The sequence below is a fragment of the Lissotriton vulgaris genome, chromosome 3_1 (assembly GCF_964263255.1).
Source record: "Lissotriton vulgaris chromosome 3_1, aLisVul1.2, whole genome shotgun sequence".
In the NCBI taxonomy this organism is placed as follows: domain Eukaryota; kingdom Metazoa; phylum Chordata; class Amphibia; order Caudata; family Salamandridae; genus Lissotriton; species Lissotriton vulgaris.
The window spans coordinates 1,798,979,900-1,798,999,170 of record NC_141689.1 but is presented as its reverse complement, the minus strand read 5'-3'; the positions used below and the strand labels follow the sequence as shown (position 1 = coordinate 1,798,999,170).

General features: G+C 44.5%; 1 protein-coding gene across 3 annotated transcripts in view; it reads right to left on the bottom strand.

Annotated features, from left to right (window-relative positions):
• Nucleotides 1–19,271, bottom strand: part of INPP4B (inositol polyphosphate-4-phosphatase type II B) — a 2,612,828-nt gene that overhangs the window by 328,104 nt on the left and 2,265,453 nt on the right. For all 3 annotated transcript variants that reach the window (XM_086962227.1, XM_086962225.1, XM_086962226.1), the window contains one exon: nt 11,510–11,633. In XM_086962227.1, the coding sequence (XP_086818353.1) occupies nt 11,510–11,633 (124 nt within the window). The remainder of the gene's footprint in view (nt 1–11,509; nt 11,634–19,271) is intronic.

Below are 19,271 nucleotides of genomic sequence, written 5' to 3'. Positions count from 1 at the left end.
GTGGGACAGATCCACTACCATGGGATGATTGTGAAAAAGTATTCATCGAGCTGAGAAAGAGTCTCAGTCATGCCCCGGCTCTAGGAATGCCAGACTCTGAGAATTCTCTAACTGTTTATTGTTCTGAGAGGGAAGGGGGATTCCTATCAGTATTGACTCAGATGCACTAAACCTCAAAACGACCTGTTGCTTATTTCTCTGCGACTCTTGACTTTGTAGCCACAGCGTTGCTGGGCTGCCTAAAGGTGGTTGCCACAGTTGATGTCAGCATTCAACAATGTGGAAGCATTGTAATGGGGTAACCTCTTACAGTCATGGTGCCCCACGACATGGAAAATCTACTTACCTGCACTCGAATTGAACACATGACCCATAGCCAGATCACAGCCAATTCTTGCGGCTGGAAATGTGACATTATAAAGATTTCATGTCTGCATTCTTCTACAATGTTACCATTATGCAAGATAATAAGGTAACCAGGTAGAAGAATGATTCAGGGTGCACTGCACTCTAATTACATGGAAGTAGACAAGAAATATAGTATATGGGTGTTTCTCCAAGGAAAAGGGGGTTGGTTACCATATATAACCGTAATATCAGGGGATATTAGGGAACCCTAATATTGGGAGATGATGTAGCCTTACAGCTGGAGGGGTCGATCTCTAAAACTGGGGAACCAAGTTTGAGTGTCGGCAACGATGCTCAACAACCTGTGATTCTGGGCAAATCATTTAATCTCCCCGTGCCTAACAAAAATGAATTTGTCCATCTGTAAGGAAACTGGTGCTCATGTAAAGCAGTCTGATACCCAATTTCTCTTGTCTAGTTCACTCTATATAAAACTCTAACAAAAAATAATAATAATATGCCCTCCAAATGGGGAGCAAGCCTTATCAACTTACAAATCTGAGCACTCAGGTATTTGCGAAAATAATCATAAGTAAAATCTCAAAGTAATATATTGTTACCATTGCCTGATGGGAATGAAAGTGATGATGGGGTAGACCATAATTGCCTTGATGTGATGGATTTGCGTACCAAACCAAGACCTGACTTTCAAAATGCCCCTCTGGAAGAGCTGATGTCATGTTGATTGTAGATAGTTCTTCTTGTTTGAAAGATGGCAGAGGAATTTTCAAAGCAGCCTATGCTGTTGTGCCATAGAAGATGTAGAGGAATCCTCCTGTTTGCGCAATGCAACTTCTACACAGATGGCTGAACTGATTGGTCTCAGTAGAGCCTAATGTGTCTCTGACAATTTAAGAGTCATCATTTACACTTAAGGCCGTACAGGTTTGGTGTTGTCCATGATTATGGAGACAATTGTAGTCCCTTAGGGATTTATGACCTTTTCTGGGCCCCCTATTCATAACAGGCATTATATTATGAAGCTCCTCAAGGTATTATAGAGACTGGCTGAAGTAGCCATGGTGAAGTGCACAGTACACAGGAGTGAAAAATATTTTGTCAGTACAGGAAATAGTTATGCTGATGACATTTCCAAATATTGCACTCTTGGGTCTTGTTCCTTCAATGGAGAATGTTCAAATGAAGCAGAACAAGACGCTTCCTTTAACCTGTCCCTTGTGGCTAGTGAAAATAATGTAGGAATAAGAGCCAGAAGGTGAACAGAAGAGGTGGGTCAGAGCAGGGTGTACTAAGAATGAGGATGAAGTTTGGATTTCTGTTGATGATCAGACTGAGATGCCTGTTTCTATGTTATCCCTAGGCTTTCCTGTTTTCAGTTTCTATTTTTGGTAAATTCTGGTGGTGTTTTTTCAGTGTATTCCAGAGATTTCAATACCTTAAAAAACCAGTGGTTATCAGTGGTTACACATTTTCGTGCCGTTAAAAACAACAGAAACTGTGTTTTTCCGGTGTTTATGGAACATTTTGCTTTTATTATTGCTTTCTTTCTGCAATGATTGGGAATGGTATATAGGCAGTGTACTACAGTGTTTATGGGGTCCAAACACATCTTACAAATCAATCTTATTGTAGTACAACATACAATACTTCTTCAGTGAGTCTTTGTAGGTGCAGAACTGTCTGTGCAGAAAATCAGTCATTATTGGGGTCAAAATGTCTCATACTGCGAGCAGCAATGCCAACCCAGTACCAAGTATGGAAGCAAAGACTTAGTAATTCTGCAGATGTTCCAATGATTGGCGGTCTACATCTGCTACAATAGGAGTGTCCACCACAGGCTGGGAGGGCCCAAATCACAGTCAGATCTTCAAGACCTCCTGCCAAGCTGATCCGACGACTTTGCATTGACACTGCCCCAAAAATTAGGTTGCTCCCACTCTGATCTTTTCTGCAGCAGCAAATCCAATTCAGCTGGACCTCGTGTAGAAGGTATCTTGCCTTGTGGAGCGCTCTTCGACTACAGCCTGCTGCCTTGCTCCACTGGAAGAATATAAGGTCCAAAGAAGTGACTATGTCTGGAGGTAGAAATCTTCACTAGCGAAAGTGTACAAAGTATCCAACTGGCTTGGGACCTTCTTTGGGTGTGAAATTCAAATATATCTCAGTTAGAGATTTCCACCAAATGTCAATGACTTCACCCTGACCTCGCCCAGAAGCTATCCAACAACTAAGGCCCTCTTCTGCCACAGTTGGTTGCCTTGCCCATTTGAGGATGTTTGACTTCCAATTCAACTCCATTGCAGTCTGCCATAGCTTGTGCCAAGGTACAAGTCAGAGCTATATAAATACAATTTACAGTTGAACCAAATGGCTTGAACAAAAAATTGCATTTATTGTAACAGAACTTTTAAGGACATTGGTCTTCTGTGTATATGTAGCATCTCAAACTTGAACACATCTGCCTAAAAGCATGCATGTTCCCCGCTTTCATTTATTTGGTATTGAAAAGTGCCTCCTACTGATTGAGTGACTCAAGTTGGGCAGCATTTCTGGTGGTGGCTGTTCAGACTACTAAACAACTTCTGAGCTGCTTGGGGTACCCAGAATCCTAGTCAGTGCCAGCATTGGAACTTTGCTATTAAATTCTGCCTCTGAGATAGTTTCAGTGAATCCAGTAATTCTTCTTTCATTTCTGTTGCACCTGCACACTTTTCAGCAGACACAATCTCTGAGAAACTTAATAAATACAATACTGAAATATTCATCTTCCTCTTAAAAACCTGAGCCACAGATTTCAACACGGAGTACTGCGCAGCAAATCATAAAATCTGGTGGAGATAAATAACTGAAGATACTACAAACAAAGGAAGAGGGGTCTTATATGAATCCAATATATGCCTCATGACTGTCAGGTTAAATACCACATGAAAACTGACAAAAAGAGACGGCTGGGCGGTGATTAAACTGACACAAAAAAGCGGCTAAAAAAAAGAACACGTTATCTGACATGGTGGAGATTAGCCCTGAGGGGAAGTGGGCCAGAATTTGTAAATCAGATGAGGCATAGTCTTCAAACTAATTACTAACCTTTAAAGGAGGCCGCCGCGTTCTAGATTATTTTTGCATCAGGTGAAATAATGTGCTGGTTGAATTTCACATTTCCAGCTGCCTAGAACACAACGTGCCAGGTGACCTTGCTGTGGTGAATGATTTTCACTATCCCCTCTCCAACTCGAACTGGAAAACATTTACTGATCAGTGGTGTGGCAAGTCTTTCCCACTTGTTTTTAAGCAATATTCCCCTCCCTCCGCAGTGGTGAATCCCCTCCACTCCTTCATGGGCTTCCAGGAAATGTGCCCTGGGTCCGATTAAATTGCTAATGAGGTCTTTTGCAGCGTAGGCCCCCAGGCTGTCACCAGCGTGACTCCGGTGCAGCACGCACTGCACAGTTTAAAGTTAAAACTAGACGTTTTTAGTCAGAACGAGGCCTGGTTCCTATCTGCACACATATACACATAAAGAACGGATTATATTGGCATTAAGAATAATAATTTAAAAAGCACACCTAAGCAGCTGCAGGGATAACACTTGTAGAGGAATTCTCAGAGGTGCAACTAAAGCCAAATTTGTGGGGGGGGGGGGGGTGGAGTGTAATTCTTCCAGCAATAGACACCATTTACGTATGAACGAGGCTTTGATGATTTTTCACCCCTTAATCTCCATTCTACTGCATGAGCTCCCATGGCTGTCAAAGCATCTTTGGTTTGGGATTTGTTTTCTTATTCCAGAGGGTGTGTACAAGGTGTCTGCAAACATTGTTATCTGTAAACTGTGTGGTAAAATGTTTTCCAGAGGGACCAGACATAGATACAGCTTTGGGCCACTAGAATACGGCACCATTTAAAATCAGAGCAGGTGTCAAGATGCAGAGAGCTGCAAAAGAGACATATTCTCCTGCTAGTTTCTCGGTAGGACAAGGGCGTCAACCATCACCTACTGAGGAGGTGCAAAGTCAGAAGGCTCAATTCAACCCAGCATATGCCAACAAAGTGCTTTGCTGCAATTGAGTGGCACTCTAATATTTGTCTCTGAGCTATGCAACAGTGATTGAGATTAATTAGCTCAGGGGCACAAATTCCCTGAGAGGAAGTAATGGAGCTTCCCGGGCGTACACAAAGCCGCACTCGAGTACTTCACAGGTCTTTGACTTGTGAACGAGGCTTTATTGCTTTTTCACCCCTTCATCTCCAGAATGGAGATGAAGGGGTGAAAAGCAACAAAGCCTCGTTCACAGGTCAATGGTCGTTTAAAGACCTGTGAAGTACTCGGGTGCGGCTGTGTGCGTGCCCGGCAAGCTGACTCAACCCAGGTTGACACACACCACAAGGGGGCGGGGGCGGGGGGAGGGAGGGGGGACGAGGACGCTTGAGAATTCTCCAAAAGGGGCTGGAGACCCCTGCGGGCGAAGACTGAGTAGCTCTTCTACCCAGATAAAAAGGGCACGCTCCAGAAGTCAGCATACTAACAGCCCATTAAACACTATCAGAGCACCTGCACACAGACTACGCGTGCACCCTAGGTGCCCAAACAGCAATATTCATCGAGCAACACAGGGAAACAAACAATGGAAAACCCTCAAAAGAGCCAGTGCAGGCAGCTGGGAGGTTTCCGTTCCCGAGCAAACTTTTCAACACAGTACAGCTTTGTACTGCTTTGGCTCCCTCAAGTGGCCAAGCAGTATAAGAATGTGAAAAATCAATGACACTCGGTTTCAACCGGGTCAGCTGATTTTTAGGCTGTGGGGTATTATCGAGCACATTCGGTTTAAACCGATTTCCGAACAGCCTAGTTATCCCCTATGGCCTGTTATTTATATGGGTCTACACACAAATTGAGTTGCTATGGTCTGTCTTTTTGGTACTTATTCCTTCAACCCAGGTAGTTGCAGCTGAGTTGTGTCAGGTGTGTGTTGGGTCACCAGTTGAATGCAGGCAGAACAACTCTCATCCTCCCTAGTTACATAGGACGATCAGGTGGTCCCTTTCATCACATGAAACTTGATTTCATTGAGATGCCTGTCTGTGATGGGCTCCATTATATCATGGTAGTCATCTGTCTCTTCTCCCAGTGAGTGAAGGTATACCTTACCAGAGGAAGTGACAGTCTTGCTTTTGCCAAATTGTTGGTGAGAGAGTTGATCACTCGATTTAGGATCCTGGTTTCCTTTCACTATTTATTTATTTTTGAGTTTTATAGAGTGCGAACTTGACCCGTTAGGGTATCAGAGTGCTTTACAGGAATTGGCAGCAGTATACACAGACTTGGAGGGGGAGGACGGGGGGTTGGTGGGAACAAAGGGGTAAAAAAGGGACAAAGTAACAGTTACATTTACAGTTCACAGGGAAACAAGGGTTCAAAGTCAATGGTGGGAAGCCCAAGGTGCCGGAAGGATAGCTCCTGTGCACTCCCATGGATGCATAGCAAGGAGATGGGGCAAGATCTCATCTCTGGGTAAAATAACAGGCAGAGTTTAGGCTAGGAATTTGCCCATTAGGAAGGTTTTGGCATCTTTTTTTTTAAGCGAGCCAGTGACAGGATTCTTCTGATGGCGGGCGGGAGTGAGTTCTAAATTCTTGGCGTGGCTCCAGAGAAGGCCTGGTTGTAAGTTTTCTTTTTCCTAAAACGTGCAGGTTGGAGCAGGAGGTCTCTGGAGGACTGTGAGTTTTTGGTCCCTCTGGATAGCATGAGTTTCTGGGAAAGATATGCAGGGGAGTTTGTGTATAATGCCTTGTGCGTAATACATGCCATTTTGAGTTTGATTCTGGCCTGTAGAAGAAGCCAGTTTAGCGCTTTCGAATGCGGTGAGATATGGTTGAACTTCCTTGAGCCTGTTATAAGCCTGGCAGCCGCGTTGAGGCAAGCTTTTAAAGGTGCCAGCACGATCTTGGATAAACTCAAGAGGGTAGAGCAGCCATATTCCAGTCTTGAGATGACTAATGCCTGGACAGCCATTTTCAGGTCGGGAGTGTTGAGGAAGGATTTCAGTTTCCTTAGATAGCTCAGGTGGAAACTGGCTGATTTAGGCATTGAGTTGATGTGGTCCCGCATGTTCAAGTTGCCGTCCAGGGTTATTCCAAGGGATTTGGCTGAGTCCACAATGGTTGGAGGGCAGTTAAGGCTGTTATGGCCTTGATCCATATCTGAAGCTCAGGGTTGGTTTTGGGTGAGGATATTAGAAGAAATTCTTTCTTCTTTGCATTGAGTTTGAGTTGGTTGGATGAGAGCCATTGGACCATCAGTTTCAAGGCTTCATTCATGGAAAGAATCTCCTCGATAGAGGAGATCTTGATGTAAATATGGGTGTCGTCAGCGTACATCAAGGCAGCCATTTTAAAAACAAGGTACTAAAACTCTTGTCAGGTGAACCAGCAATTTCATTGTAATTACTTCCCTGAGGCTTCAGGAATCTTGGAACAGGTTAATGGGACACTGAAGTCTTGTCTTGCTAAAGTGTGTGCATCTACATATCTGAAATGGCCCGACACTTTTTCTTTGGTGTTGATGAGGCTGAGAAGCATTCCGCATCAGAGGACAGGACTGTACCCCTACGAAATCCTCATGGGTAGAACCATGCGACTCCATGATGACCTGTGACTGCACATGTAAATTATACAGATTACAAAGTTCTTGACTACTTCAAAGGCTTGGCTGATGTGGTTTTGTCTTTCATCAGGTTGAATTTGTGACTCCAGCACCGAGGTAGGAACAGTAACATGACTTCAATCACAGTGATTGAGTTTTGGAGATGAAGCAAGGGAGGAAATGATGTTTGGATCCCGGATGGCATGGCCTTTGTCAGGTATTTCTGGTCACTAATACTGTTATTAAATGTGGAGGTAGCATGTGTCTCTAACCCAGAGAGTAAGGCAAGCTGGAGAAGACGTGGTGACAGCCGCTAATAATGCATAAAGGCCAAACTTAATGAAGCCCGGGAGCTCAGAGGGAGAAGATGAAGAGTGTTCTCAAGGGCCTCTAAGTCAGGCGCAGACAGGTGCAGGGACTGTAATAAATCGGCCACACGTTGCCACAGAGATCCGAACTGAAGGAGCTGTGAGCACTACATTTGCTGGGAAGAAAGAACGAGTGGTGTGACTAGAAGGGGACCAAGAAACAAAAGGTGGCCAAAGAGAGGAGAGAAAGACAGGGAGTTCCTGCATCCAGATAACGCATCAGAGAAGACACTAACGAGGAGATAGAGATTAGTGAGCAAAGAGAGAGTGACTGTAAACAGCCAGTGGTCAGGACATCAAACAGAAAGCAGGTGCCTAGTCGAAAGTACCCTTGAATGGACATGTTTTGCAGAGAATAAGGTTGATTTGAAAATGCTTGTGTTTGATGATCTCTTGATTGATTTTGAAGAGCCTCCACGATTAAAGCTGTCACATTTGATTTTTGACCTCATACCAAAATCAAATGATATTCCTGAAAGTCTGAACTTCCAAACAGAACTTTGTAACAACCTTTAGGACAGAGGCTTCAGTAGAGGAGTAGGGATATCATTTTGGAAGAAGATTGACATAGGGCTAGGGTCTGACTTTAAAGAAATTGAACTTGACTTCACTGTGAAAAAGTCAGCAGGTTTAATGAAATTTGCACTAAGAAGTTATCAACAATTGCTTGGTTATATTTGCTTTGATTCATATTTTTCTGATTCACAAGAAACCATGACAACCCTTTCTCAGAATAAAAGTAGAGCAGTAGTGGTCACTGCATCCATAATTTCTATTATATTAATAACATGCTTACTGATAATTTCGAGTTCTGCTCCAGTAAAAATTACCTCTATAGCTAAACCTGTGTTTGTTTATGTAGCAAAGCAACCTAGTACAGAGAGAAAAGTCTTATACAAAGCTATTTCTAAGGGAAACTTCCTAACTAAAGTCTTATTCAACCTTTTGATTGAGTATACTCGAGTAATGCATGCAAAAGTCTGCTAAGTATGTACTCACCTGCCTTAATCTGTGGTAGAAGGGATGACATACCATCATATCCCACTAACCTATGGTATTACCTGTAATTCAATTTTGAGCCTGTTATATCATCAAGGCCGGTTTCCATATTATTTCTTAAACTACGATGTAGTATTTTCAGCGGTGCCCATACATAAGCATTTAAACCATCTCGTTAACACCTAGACTGTGGATACTGTTTACCATTTTTTCAAGCCTTTAACTAAACTTGACACTTCTGGAGCTCATAGACAGAATTTCACTTACAAGTTGAGTTAGAGAGTGAAGGATTTCATTGATGATTTGGAAGACAAAAGGGAATAGACTGACACAACGGCAAAAAAGGAGGGAAGAAATCACAGCAGATTTGGAGAAAGAAAGCACACTCTTAGAGAAATGAGAGTACAACCAAGATTGTCTTTTATATGGGAGAAACAGGTAAAGTTGGGCTTTACAAGGCAAAAATAAATGTTTAAATTCAAATAATGATGAGATGGGGTGAATGTCCTCATAGATTACAAGGTTTGATTTTTCTGAGTTTGTCTTCATGGGGGATGACTCTGTTATTCCTGATGTTTATTACATTTTTTTTAAACATGTTTACTTTAAGCTTCCTAAACATTGGTGGGGGAGCTGTTACTTAGGTTTAGTGTTCCATAAAGTGTATCATGTGGAGAAAATGGGAAGCCAAGGAGTTATGCTTCCTGGGAGGGTTAAGTGTAGTGCTTTGTAAGTAGTGGGAGATATCTTTGGAGTTAAGATTCCCTCTGTTGGTGTAGTTGTGAATGATTTGAAGATTAGAAAGCTGTCTAACTTAGTGGATAAACTTGCAACCAGTATATCAGATGCGTTTTAGCTATCATCAGGGAACTAGTTGCTATTAGGGCAGTGGCTCTCTAGAAATGGCCTACCTTAGATATCTTCCTCACAAAAAAATGGCAGCGTTTCCAAGATGCTTCGCATTCAACAGTGCTGCACTTATTTGCCTGACAAGGGTCTGGATATCACCAGGTTTGTGAGGAATCTCACAGCAGTGTCTAAGGATTTGAATGAATTAGAAGGGTACTTGGGAAGTAGTTGGGTAGGGATTTTCTGCAGTAGGAAAATGGTTTATTGAACTTGGTAAACAGCTACTAGGAAGTATTTTGAGACCTATATTGATTTCTGCAGTCTTCATCATTTGTTTGTTCTGGCTGGTGGAGGGATTCAAGCTGATGACAAAAGAGAATCCAGCAAAAAAGAGGAAACAAGATCAAGACATGGAAGAGAGAAAATGTGGGGATGGAAGAAATGCAATGTTATCTTTAAGATGAGCTGAAGGAACTGGATGAATCTAGATGTAAGCAGCAGCAAACAATGAACAGATTCTGAATGTGTATTAACGGAAAGGATGGTGTTTTCTGTGATTGTACATGGAAATGCATTGGTATGATGTGTCCTTCATAATTGATGATTTATTCAGTTAGGATGTATTATTTGATTTCCAAGTAATGGGATCAGTCTTGTTGTTTTTAAACTTTCCTTTTGTTATTAATAAATTTGTTTGCTTTTTAGGCCCATGCGTGTCAAGGGTTTGGTACAGACTTGTGCTCCAGATTTATTTTGGGTATTGTTTGCTCTGACTGACACTAAGGCCCCCATTAGGATGGTGGAGTTGATCGCCCCCGCCTGGCAGGCGGTAGCCACTGCCGGCCTGGCGGGGGCGATCCGCCCGCCATCCGTGCCGCAATGACCCCCCCGCCATATTATTATGGCTGGGGGGTCCGCAGCGGACGGAAAGACCTTATGCCACTTTTCCGCCCCGGTCGAATTGCGACTGGGCGGAAAAAGGTTCTCTATGGTGACGGTGTCTATCAGACACCGCCAACCATATTAGTATGGGCATTTTCCAAAGCCTTTCCATGGCGGCATTGCCGCCATGGAAAGGCATGCGGAGTCTGCTTTGGGGGCCTGTTGCGGGCCCCCAGGGACTCTGGCGGGGTGGGGGGTGCACATGGGGGGGCTAGCATTTCAAAGAACAACATGGCAGGCACCGCAGGGTGCCTGTCACGTTGTGCTTTGAAATGCACTACATGTATTTTTACCATTGCGGCGGGCGGTGCTGAATGCTTCTGCCACTGTGGCGGGCACATCCTAATTTCCCCCCTGGGACCCCCGCCCTTATGGCGGGTGGTCCCTTTCCACGATTGGATGGCGGGCGCAAGTGTGCCTTGTGAGTCAGATACCCGCTGGGACATTATCTACAACGATTCCATCTGACAACCAATCTATAAAGAAACCCCGCCCTCTTCTGTAATTCATATGTGTTTGTTGCCTTCCATTCATTGCTAAAGCTGATAATCTACAGCCTCTGACAAATACAGTTATATTAACTGTCGATCAGTCAATGGTCACTATCATCCATAACGTTATAGACAATATGAAGCAGGAAATCCTCTTTATCACTTGCTGAACCCACAATTTCCTTTAAAAACGTTTAAGACATCCCACCAGAATGGGAGTAACAGAATTGAACCTTACACAATATCAGTGGCGTAGCAAAGGCCCCGACATTGAAGGGGGGTGGGGGGGGTCTCTGATTTCCATGGGCCCCCCTCAGCACAGTAACCTGGTCTGAGAGATCCTGAGTGAGTCCGGAGGAGGGACCCTCCGTGTACTTTGCTGGGGGGCCCATTCAAGTTTCGTTACACCACTGCACTATATGCTTTCAACAGAGAAGCTTGTGAATCACTTTAAAATACAGGACTTAAAAGACAATGCTACTCTGAAAACCATTGACTTCCTTAACACGTTACTGAATACAGTGCGTGAGTGCCCACTGTCCTCTTCCCAAGACTCGTGCAGCAAGCCTGGCTTTCTACATTGCACTGTGCCTGGCCTTTGCTGAACGCAACTATCACAAATCCGAAGCACTGTGTAAGGAATTGAGATTAGATCAAAATGGACCACCAGTATAACCCTTGACTCTGAACTAGACCTGTAAGGACTGCGCCACAATATGTACAACACATAGATAGTGCAATCTGCAGTGGTAGGAAAAGTGGGGTATTCTTGAAACCGACATGCTATCTGAAAATGATAAAAAAATTCTGTAAACAAACGATTACAAATTCTTGAGAAAAAAACTTACTGTATGTACTGAGAAGTCCTTCATATTGCACCAATAGCCCAACAGTATGAAGCTGTTGTAGGAAGACTTGGTCGTGTAAACTCGAATGTAGCTTGATGAGGAACCCACACATCAATCCAGCAAGCTGAGACATTAGGAAAAAATAATGTTACCAATTTTAAATGTAATTTGTTTTGTTGGGAGAGAAAATAAGGATACTTAAATCTGAGAACTGCTTGACAATGACATGACCAACCTTCTAACCATTTGTATGATTTATTAAACATACTCGTAATTCCAAATTTTCATCATAAAATACTACATAGATTTCTAATCTTAGAAAAGTTGAAATGACAATCCAATGAGACAAATTATCATTAGTTTAACCACTATCACTACTTTATTATCTGTGGCTCCGACTCACATAACCTATTTTTTACTTGCACTTTCTTTACACGTGTCAGTGAAAATGAAAATTACAAGCACTATACATGAAGTGAACTTGTATATGCACATTTTATGCGGCAAACGCACAGCACAATTAAGGACAGGGTTGCAAATCTGTCCTTGTAGAGGCTGGTTGTTGGGTGCCACAGTCCAATTTCTGCTTGCATCTCTCATCTGCAAAGTGGTGCAGATACCCTGGGCTTGCATCACCCTATGAAGTGCCTGACATGGTGTAGATCAGACATAAAGAAAAACACCAATCTGATATCGCAGGTGATAAAGCAGATAAACTTGTGAATCTTTTAGTTGACACATAAAACCGATTTTGACGCGTTTTGAGAGAAAAATGACAAACGTGCTCAATTTGTGCTCACTATACGTTGGAGAATATTGAGAAATAGATCATAAGAAGACTTAGGGCCAGATGTACAACCTTTTTTTGTGGTCGCATACGGGAAATTGGCCTGTTTGCGACCACAACAAAAGGGTCCTGGCATGTTCAAACGCTGTTTTGCAAGTCGGTGACTCACAACATAGATTTTGTGACTCTCGCTATTAAGGGGAATCCCTTTCTAATAGCTAGTCACAATGGAATGGTCGATTGTTTTGCGACTGCATTTGCGGCCGCAAAACACTTGCAGTTTCCCTATTACTACAAATAGGTGATAAGCTACTTGCAAAAGGGGGTCTTTTTTAAATGCATCCCGTTTTCCTGTATGGAAAACGGGTTGCATTTAAAAAAAACGCTGTATTTAAAAAGCAGTCACAGACATGGTGGTCGGCTGACCCCAGCAGGCCACCATCCCTGGGAGTACTGGCCATTCCTAATGGGGTCACAAATTGCACCTGCCTCATGAATATTAATGAGGCATGCAATTTGCAACCTCATTAGAAATCGCAAACAGTGTCTGAGACACTGTTGCACATTTCAATGCGACTCTCAAATTGGTAGTGTCGTACATCTGGCCTTTAGTTACTGCATTGTAAAAGCATGGAGAAGAGTGAAGACTAGATGAAAATTGCTTGTTTGAATAGCATCGGTTCATGTTTACTAAATTACACTGGTGTATTCTTTTAATGCTGAATAGAAATGTGAATGTGATGACTCACGTCATTAACCATTCCCCTTTAAAATAATGATGTATGTGAAGAATTAACAAAACTAATTGTAAATTGGATAACACTATTAATGATTATTGAAGAGTTTTGTTCCCAACTGTCTTTGTGCATGTTAATGTATGCACCTACAGAGAAAAAGAGAAATTGCGCTGCACATTTATAATAATCCCAATTTCCCTGAAACTTTTAGAGAATGATCTTCACACGTGTATTAATAAAAGGTTCTAGAAATAATATCAATATTCTATATTTTGAAATGATTTTATACGTTTGTTCTTTGAAAATGTAGTAGGGTGTTTATACATGATAATTTCAATGAAACTAAAATGCTTTATAAGTAACCCTTGGCAGGTAACGGAGTTTGAGGAGATTTGTCTTCTCCACGCTCCATTGCGAATGCAGAGGTAGGCAAAACTCCGCCTCTGTGGCAGAGTGGAGTTAGCCGCTCCCTCCTACGTTCTTTAAAAATTATAAAAGAAGGCACTTACCTGCGTGTCTGCTGCCTCCCCTGCCTGGCTGCTCTTCTTCCTGCTCTCTCGCTTCCTTCTTCATTGAAAAAAACCCTACGTTGTACGTCTTGATAGTGTGCATGTGCAAGATGTACAATGTAGTGTTTTTTCAATGAAGAAGGACGTGAGGAGCAGGAAGGAGAGCAGCCAGGCAGGGGAGGCGGCCTACACGCAGGTAAGTGCCTTCTTCTATCATTTTTTAAGAATTTGGGAGGGGAGATGGGGTGGAGCGGAGCTCCACTGAATTTTTTTCAAACTATGTGGAGCTAAGCGTAGAGCCACTACGCCAGCTCCGTCCACCCTTATTTAGAAGTGCTATAAGCTGAGAGAAGGATAAGGTCTTAGAAACTTTAGAATGTAATACATATTTTAATTAATTTATATTGTGTATTTCATTAACTAAAATTCAATTTAGGCCTGCATTTGCTTTTCTTTGCTTGATTATGTTCTCATGAAAAGGCTTCATAACTTGCAGTGTGAGATGAAACTATGTTTCATAGAAAGAGTTCCCATGCACATACTGGGGCTACTCGCTACTAATCTGACACTTTTGGAACATCTGATGTGAGAAACTGTTTCTTGATTCACTCATGTGCCTTTGCTAAAGGACTATTGTTCACAACTTTACTTTTTGAATGGTTCAACAGCTTACGTGGTGATCACCACCTGTTTGTCATAAATGTGTCTTCTTTAACGATACATGAAAATAACCCTACACGAACTGACCAATGGACTGAGTGGTCTGATCAGATGAGGTGACCCAGGAGGTGTTACCCTGGAACTTGAGGATCGATATACACTAGAGGATGGAGAGATAAGGGTCCGCTCTCTTTTCTCTTATTTTGATGTTGTGGGGTCATCGATTTCTTAATCTGGTTCTTTGCGGACTGAGAGACAGCTTCTGATCTTGCGGACTCTACTTGCTTTCCTTGGGCAAATGTTTATGCTGTGTGTGGTTTTCCTGGACTCCTTTCCCTTACCGGGAGAGAACCTTTGACCTGAGATGATTCATGTGCTTTCCCGAATGTTCCTCCTACTGCTCTGGTAATTGATGGGCCACAAGATATAAAATAATGTATTCTGTGTTTCTAACTTTAAATGCTTGATATTGCAATATTTACTCTCCCAATATTTACTGATAAAATCCCATTTTAACTAAATCCTGTTTCTTTCTCTTCATGATTTGACTCCAAGACTTGATAGTGCATTCCAATATCGTATTAATGTGGGATGAGAATTCCAATAGACAGGTCTCTGGTTAACAGATCCTACCCACCTGTGAGCTGCAGTGGTGTTGCGGAGTGTTGTGGAGCTTGTGCACGTCCCGTTGACCCTGGGACTGACTCCTGTGTTGCTGCTGCTGCCCCTCGCCGCACACGCTCCGCGGGTGCCGCTTCGCGGCTCCAGGAAAGTGAAAGCTGTGTCCTAAGCGCTGGGCTCCTAGAGGCGCTGGTGAAAACATCGCGTTGGCGTTGGCGCTCTAGCAGGGACTCGGAGATCCAGGAGTCCCTGCTCTCACAGGTGCACTAGCGGACGCGCCCACCACCAGCCACGCCCCCGCCTGTAACGCTCTCTTATATAACGCTCTGTCAGGTGCTGGGCGGGACGCGAGCGGGACGCCGAGCAAAGCCCGAGCAAAGGGCGGGCAGTCTGTGGCAGTCAGGGGCTGTCAAGGCTGGGCTGGGCCACGTCCCTTTCCTGTCCAACTCATTACGCCCATACGGCCTGTGTGAGGCACCCTGTGGCCCCTATCAATCATGTCTACCCGCTCCGGTAAACTCCTCAGGAGTGAAGGTGAAAGAGGAGCCATTGCTGGGAGCCCTGTAATTGGAACCATGGACCGCTTTATTACCAGGGTGGCGGCTGTAATAGAAAAGGAAATTGCCATGTCTGAGCGGCGCCTATCGGAGGTTTATCCCCCTGCAAGACGTTCTTCTCTGGGGGCTGCTGGGCAGGCATTTACACCAACCAGTGAACGGGTTTACTCCGCCTCCCCCGCTGGCGTTCCTGGAGACTCTACAGACCCACCACAGTTGCTCGAAATAGGGCATAATTTAGACAGGCTGGAACTCCTGGCCGAGCTTCTACCTAGTGGCACTGAGGAGGGGGGTGGCCTTAGTAAATCATTGTCACCAGCATCACCTAAATCCCTAAACGTAGCCACCAGCCAACCCCTATCACCTCCACTGCCCAATCCAATTATAGTAATATCAGATGAGGTGCCAGAAGGGGTGTCTTCTAATTCTCGAACCCCTGGAACTAGGCTGGACAAAGGGTCTGTAAACAAAAAGGTAGGAAAACGTAAACGGGGCAGGTTGGTGAGACAGGCCGCTCTTTATCAAAGAGCAAAAAAGCCGCCTGGAGCTGGTGTAAAAACCCCAAGGGGCCTGACAATAGAGAATGAAGCGGGCAGAGAAGGGGAAGTTGTGGTCTCTCCAAAGGGGCCACTTATAAATGATAACTCCGCTAATCTCTCCAATGTTTCTAAGCCCACTAACTCGGTAACCATTGAAAACATCCTGGAGAAGGTAAATAGTCTCCTGATGCCCCTATTAACACAGGTTAAGGGTTTGGGGGCGAGGATAGATAAACTTGAACAATCAACCCTTGACGGGTTCCACTCGCTCAAAACTACTTTTAAACAACTAGCCAGAGCGAGTGAAAACCTTGATACGGGTGTAAGAGGGACTGATCCACCACCACAGAAAGATCCTAAACCTCTAAAATGTTTAAATAAGGCTGAAAGTAATAGAGCACAAATCCCAGCTCCCAAAACTTCTTCCACCTCCTTAGTAGGGCCAAAACCCAAGGGACCACCACTACACTTAGAGGTTGTTACAAATAAGTCTAAGCCATCCCCACAAAAAAAACAACAGACAGCTAGCGGTAAAGCGAAGGACATACAAACATTAGGTACAGGTGAAAAAGCCCAAAATCTAGCACCAGGGAAAGCTACCAGACCTGTCCCCCAACCTATAGCTCCAACTACTACCATAGTGGGCCCCAGAAATCCAGTATGACGGATCCCGCCAGTAAACCTCCCGCCAGACTATCAACCTTTCGTTGCTGTCCTGGTAAATGTACCCCCCCCCCTCAAGGAAGGCCAAATGGAAAACCATCAATCTCTCAAAAATAAGTGTATCCATTGGCTCAAGTCTAACAAGCCAATACCTTTGGGTGTGGATGGGATCATCTTAAGTGTTCGCAGGGTTGAGTGGGTAGGGCAGGGTAAAAAAACTCAGGAGGGGGACTGTATAATAATACATTTCCAAGACCCTAGAGTAGTCCCATCCATCTGTACCCCAATTAGAAACACGGGGGCTCCGGGGTTTAAAGTAGTAGATCTATCCTACTTTTACCCCAGACATATTGTTAGCTTCACTGGAGGAAGTTCGAACCCCCCCAGTTGCGGCCAAAATTGGGAGACATGCTGGACAGGAGCAGCGGGGGGCTCAGAGGCGAACCCCCTGTGGATATCAGGGTCCCACTGACTGGGGGAGGTTGACCCCAGGATAAGTAGGAATAAAAAATCTGTAAGTAGAGTAGACCTATCTGAAGTACCATCCCCCCAAACAGTCCCTCCCTTAATTAATGATAGTACCGAGATGATAACCTCTAAAGGTATTCCCCAGGATCATTGCCCTCTTCAGGCACCCTTGATGAGGGCCATAGACAGGGACTCTCCTGCGCCCAACGACACTCCAGTTGTGACGGACCTATCCTTTAAGGTTTTCAGCTGGAATGTCACAGGGATTGCAAGAAAGTTGGCTCTACCTGATTTTACCTCCTGGGTGGATGAGCACTTATTGTGCATTTTCCAAGAGACGTGGAGCCTGGTGCCGGTTCACAGGGTGGGATTTTCTTCTCACTTTGTCCCTGCACGAGCTTCGGTAACAGGGAGAGGGTGACCGTCGGGCGGCCTACTCATTTAGGTTGCAGCCTCTCTTGACTGCAGTGTAGAGGAGCTTTACACAGGCTGCCCTGACATCCAAAACATCACCTTAACAGATCCAAGGGGAAGACTGATTCTAAATGTTTTTAACATCTATGCCCGTGGGACCAAGGGTGGGAGAAAGTCACCTGTAATATCTCTCCTTGAAACCCTCTTAAATAAAACCCCACACAAGATGTGTACACTGGTAGCGGGTGATATGAACTGCACGTTCGAGCCCTTGGGGTCGGACGTTGCCATCGATCAAGATGAGGAGGATTCTAGGCTGGGGGTCCCTGTATTGGACATCCCACCTGTCAGGAGGTGGTCAGAAGTGGCACTTCAACTTTACTCCCTGACCCTTGAATTCAATCTAAGGGCAGCCAATGGGAGGACAATCTCAGACAGGGGGGGTCCCACACATATAATAGACCAGGACATACCTCCAGGATAGATTACCTGCTAATAGATGTACATCTATGGAAACATGTGAGGGATATGCTGGTGGTCGCTACGACCGAAAGCAATCATAACTCACTTTCATTAACCATGGACCACTGGTGGCGACCAGTAAGAAAGGGTGATAATAACTTTATAGTTGCACCCCCCGACGAGTCTGAAGTCTCGCCCTGTGGTAGGCGCTTAAAATGGGCCAAATTGGTCCTCTCTGAGGCAAGGGTTGGGGAAATTTTATCCCCCTTAAACCATGCGATGTCAACCCTGGGGTCCCCCCATGAAGGGGTGGGTGGAGTAAGTAGACTTTTCGTTTCCTTAGTGGAGGCCCTGACAAACGTGTTTACAACTCACTTTAGTAAATCGGGTAACAAGAAACCTAAAAACCAAGAGGATGGCTGGTATACCCAAGCTTGTAGGTTGCATAAGGCTAAGCTTGTAGAGGCAGTTAAGCATAAATCCCTCACCAACATACAGGAAGCAAGGAAGGCATACAATAGATCCCTCAAAACTGCTAAGGAGGAGTGGGAAGATAAATTCTGGGATGATCTGCTCCAAGCAAGTAAATGTAGGGACCCAAGGGCCTTTTGGAATGCGATAGCCAAACGGAATAGGCCAGAGGGAGCCATTAGACCCTGCAACATCCCCCCCCAAAGTTGGGTAAAACACTTTGGGACCCTATACCTTCCGCCTGAAGGGGAACTAAACGCCAGGACGAACTTCCAGCTAGTAACTGAACCTCACACCTATGACCTCTTTACCCCCTTAGAGATTGAAAAAGTAATAGGGTGGGTAGCCCCGCGTAAGGCAGCTGGTCCAGACGGCCTTCCGGGGGATCTCATGAGGGCTTATCCAGTGGAGTGGGGAAGGGTCATCGCCGCTCTCCTCAATGACATCATGATGGGAGGGCCAGTACCCGAATCCTGGAAAGGGGCGGTGGTGGTCCCGATTTACAAAAAAGGATGTAGAGAATCCCCGGGGAACTACCGCCCGATAAGTCTGATAGACTCCACCCAAAAGATAGCAGGTAAAGCTATACTCGGGAGAATTCTCCATTGGGTGGAGGAGAATAAGATACTATCGGACTTCCAGGCAGGTTTTCGGGCAGGAATGGGGACAATAGAGCAGGTGTTTAGGTTGGCACTTCTGGGGTGGAAGGTGGTGGAATTAGGCAAGGGCAGTCTTTATTTGGCCTCTATAGACCTAAAGACTGCCTTTGACCTAGTCCCCCAGGAAGAATTATGGAAGGTACTTTATGAGCTGGGCTTACCCCCTTACATCATGTCCCTCCTCATTAACCTCCTTGCCCACACCTTTGCACAGG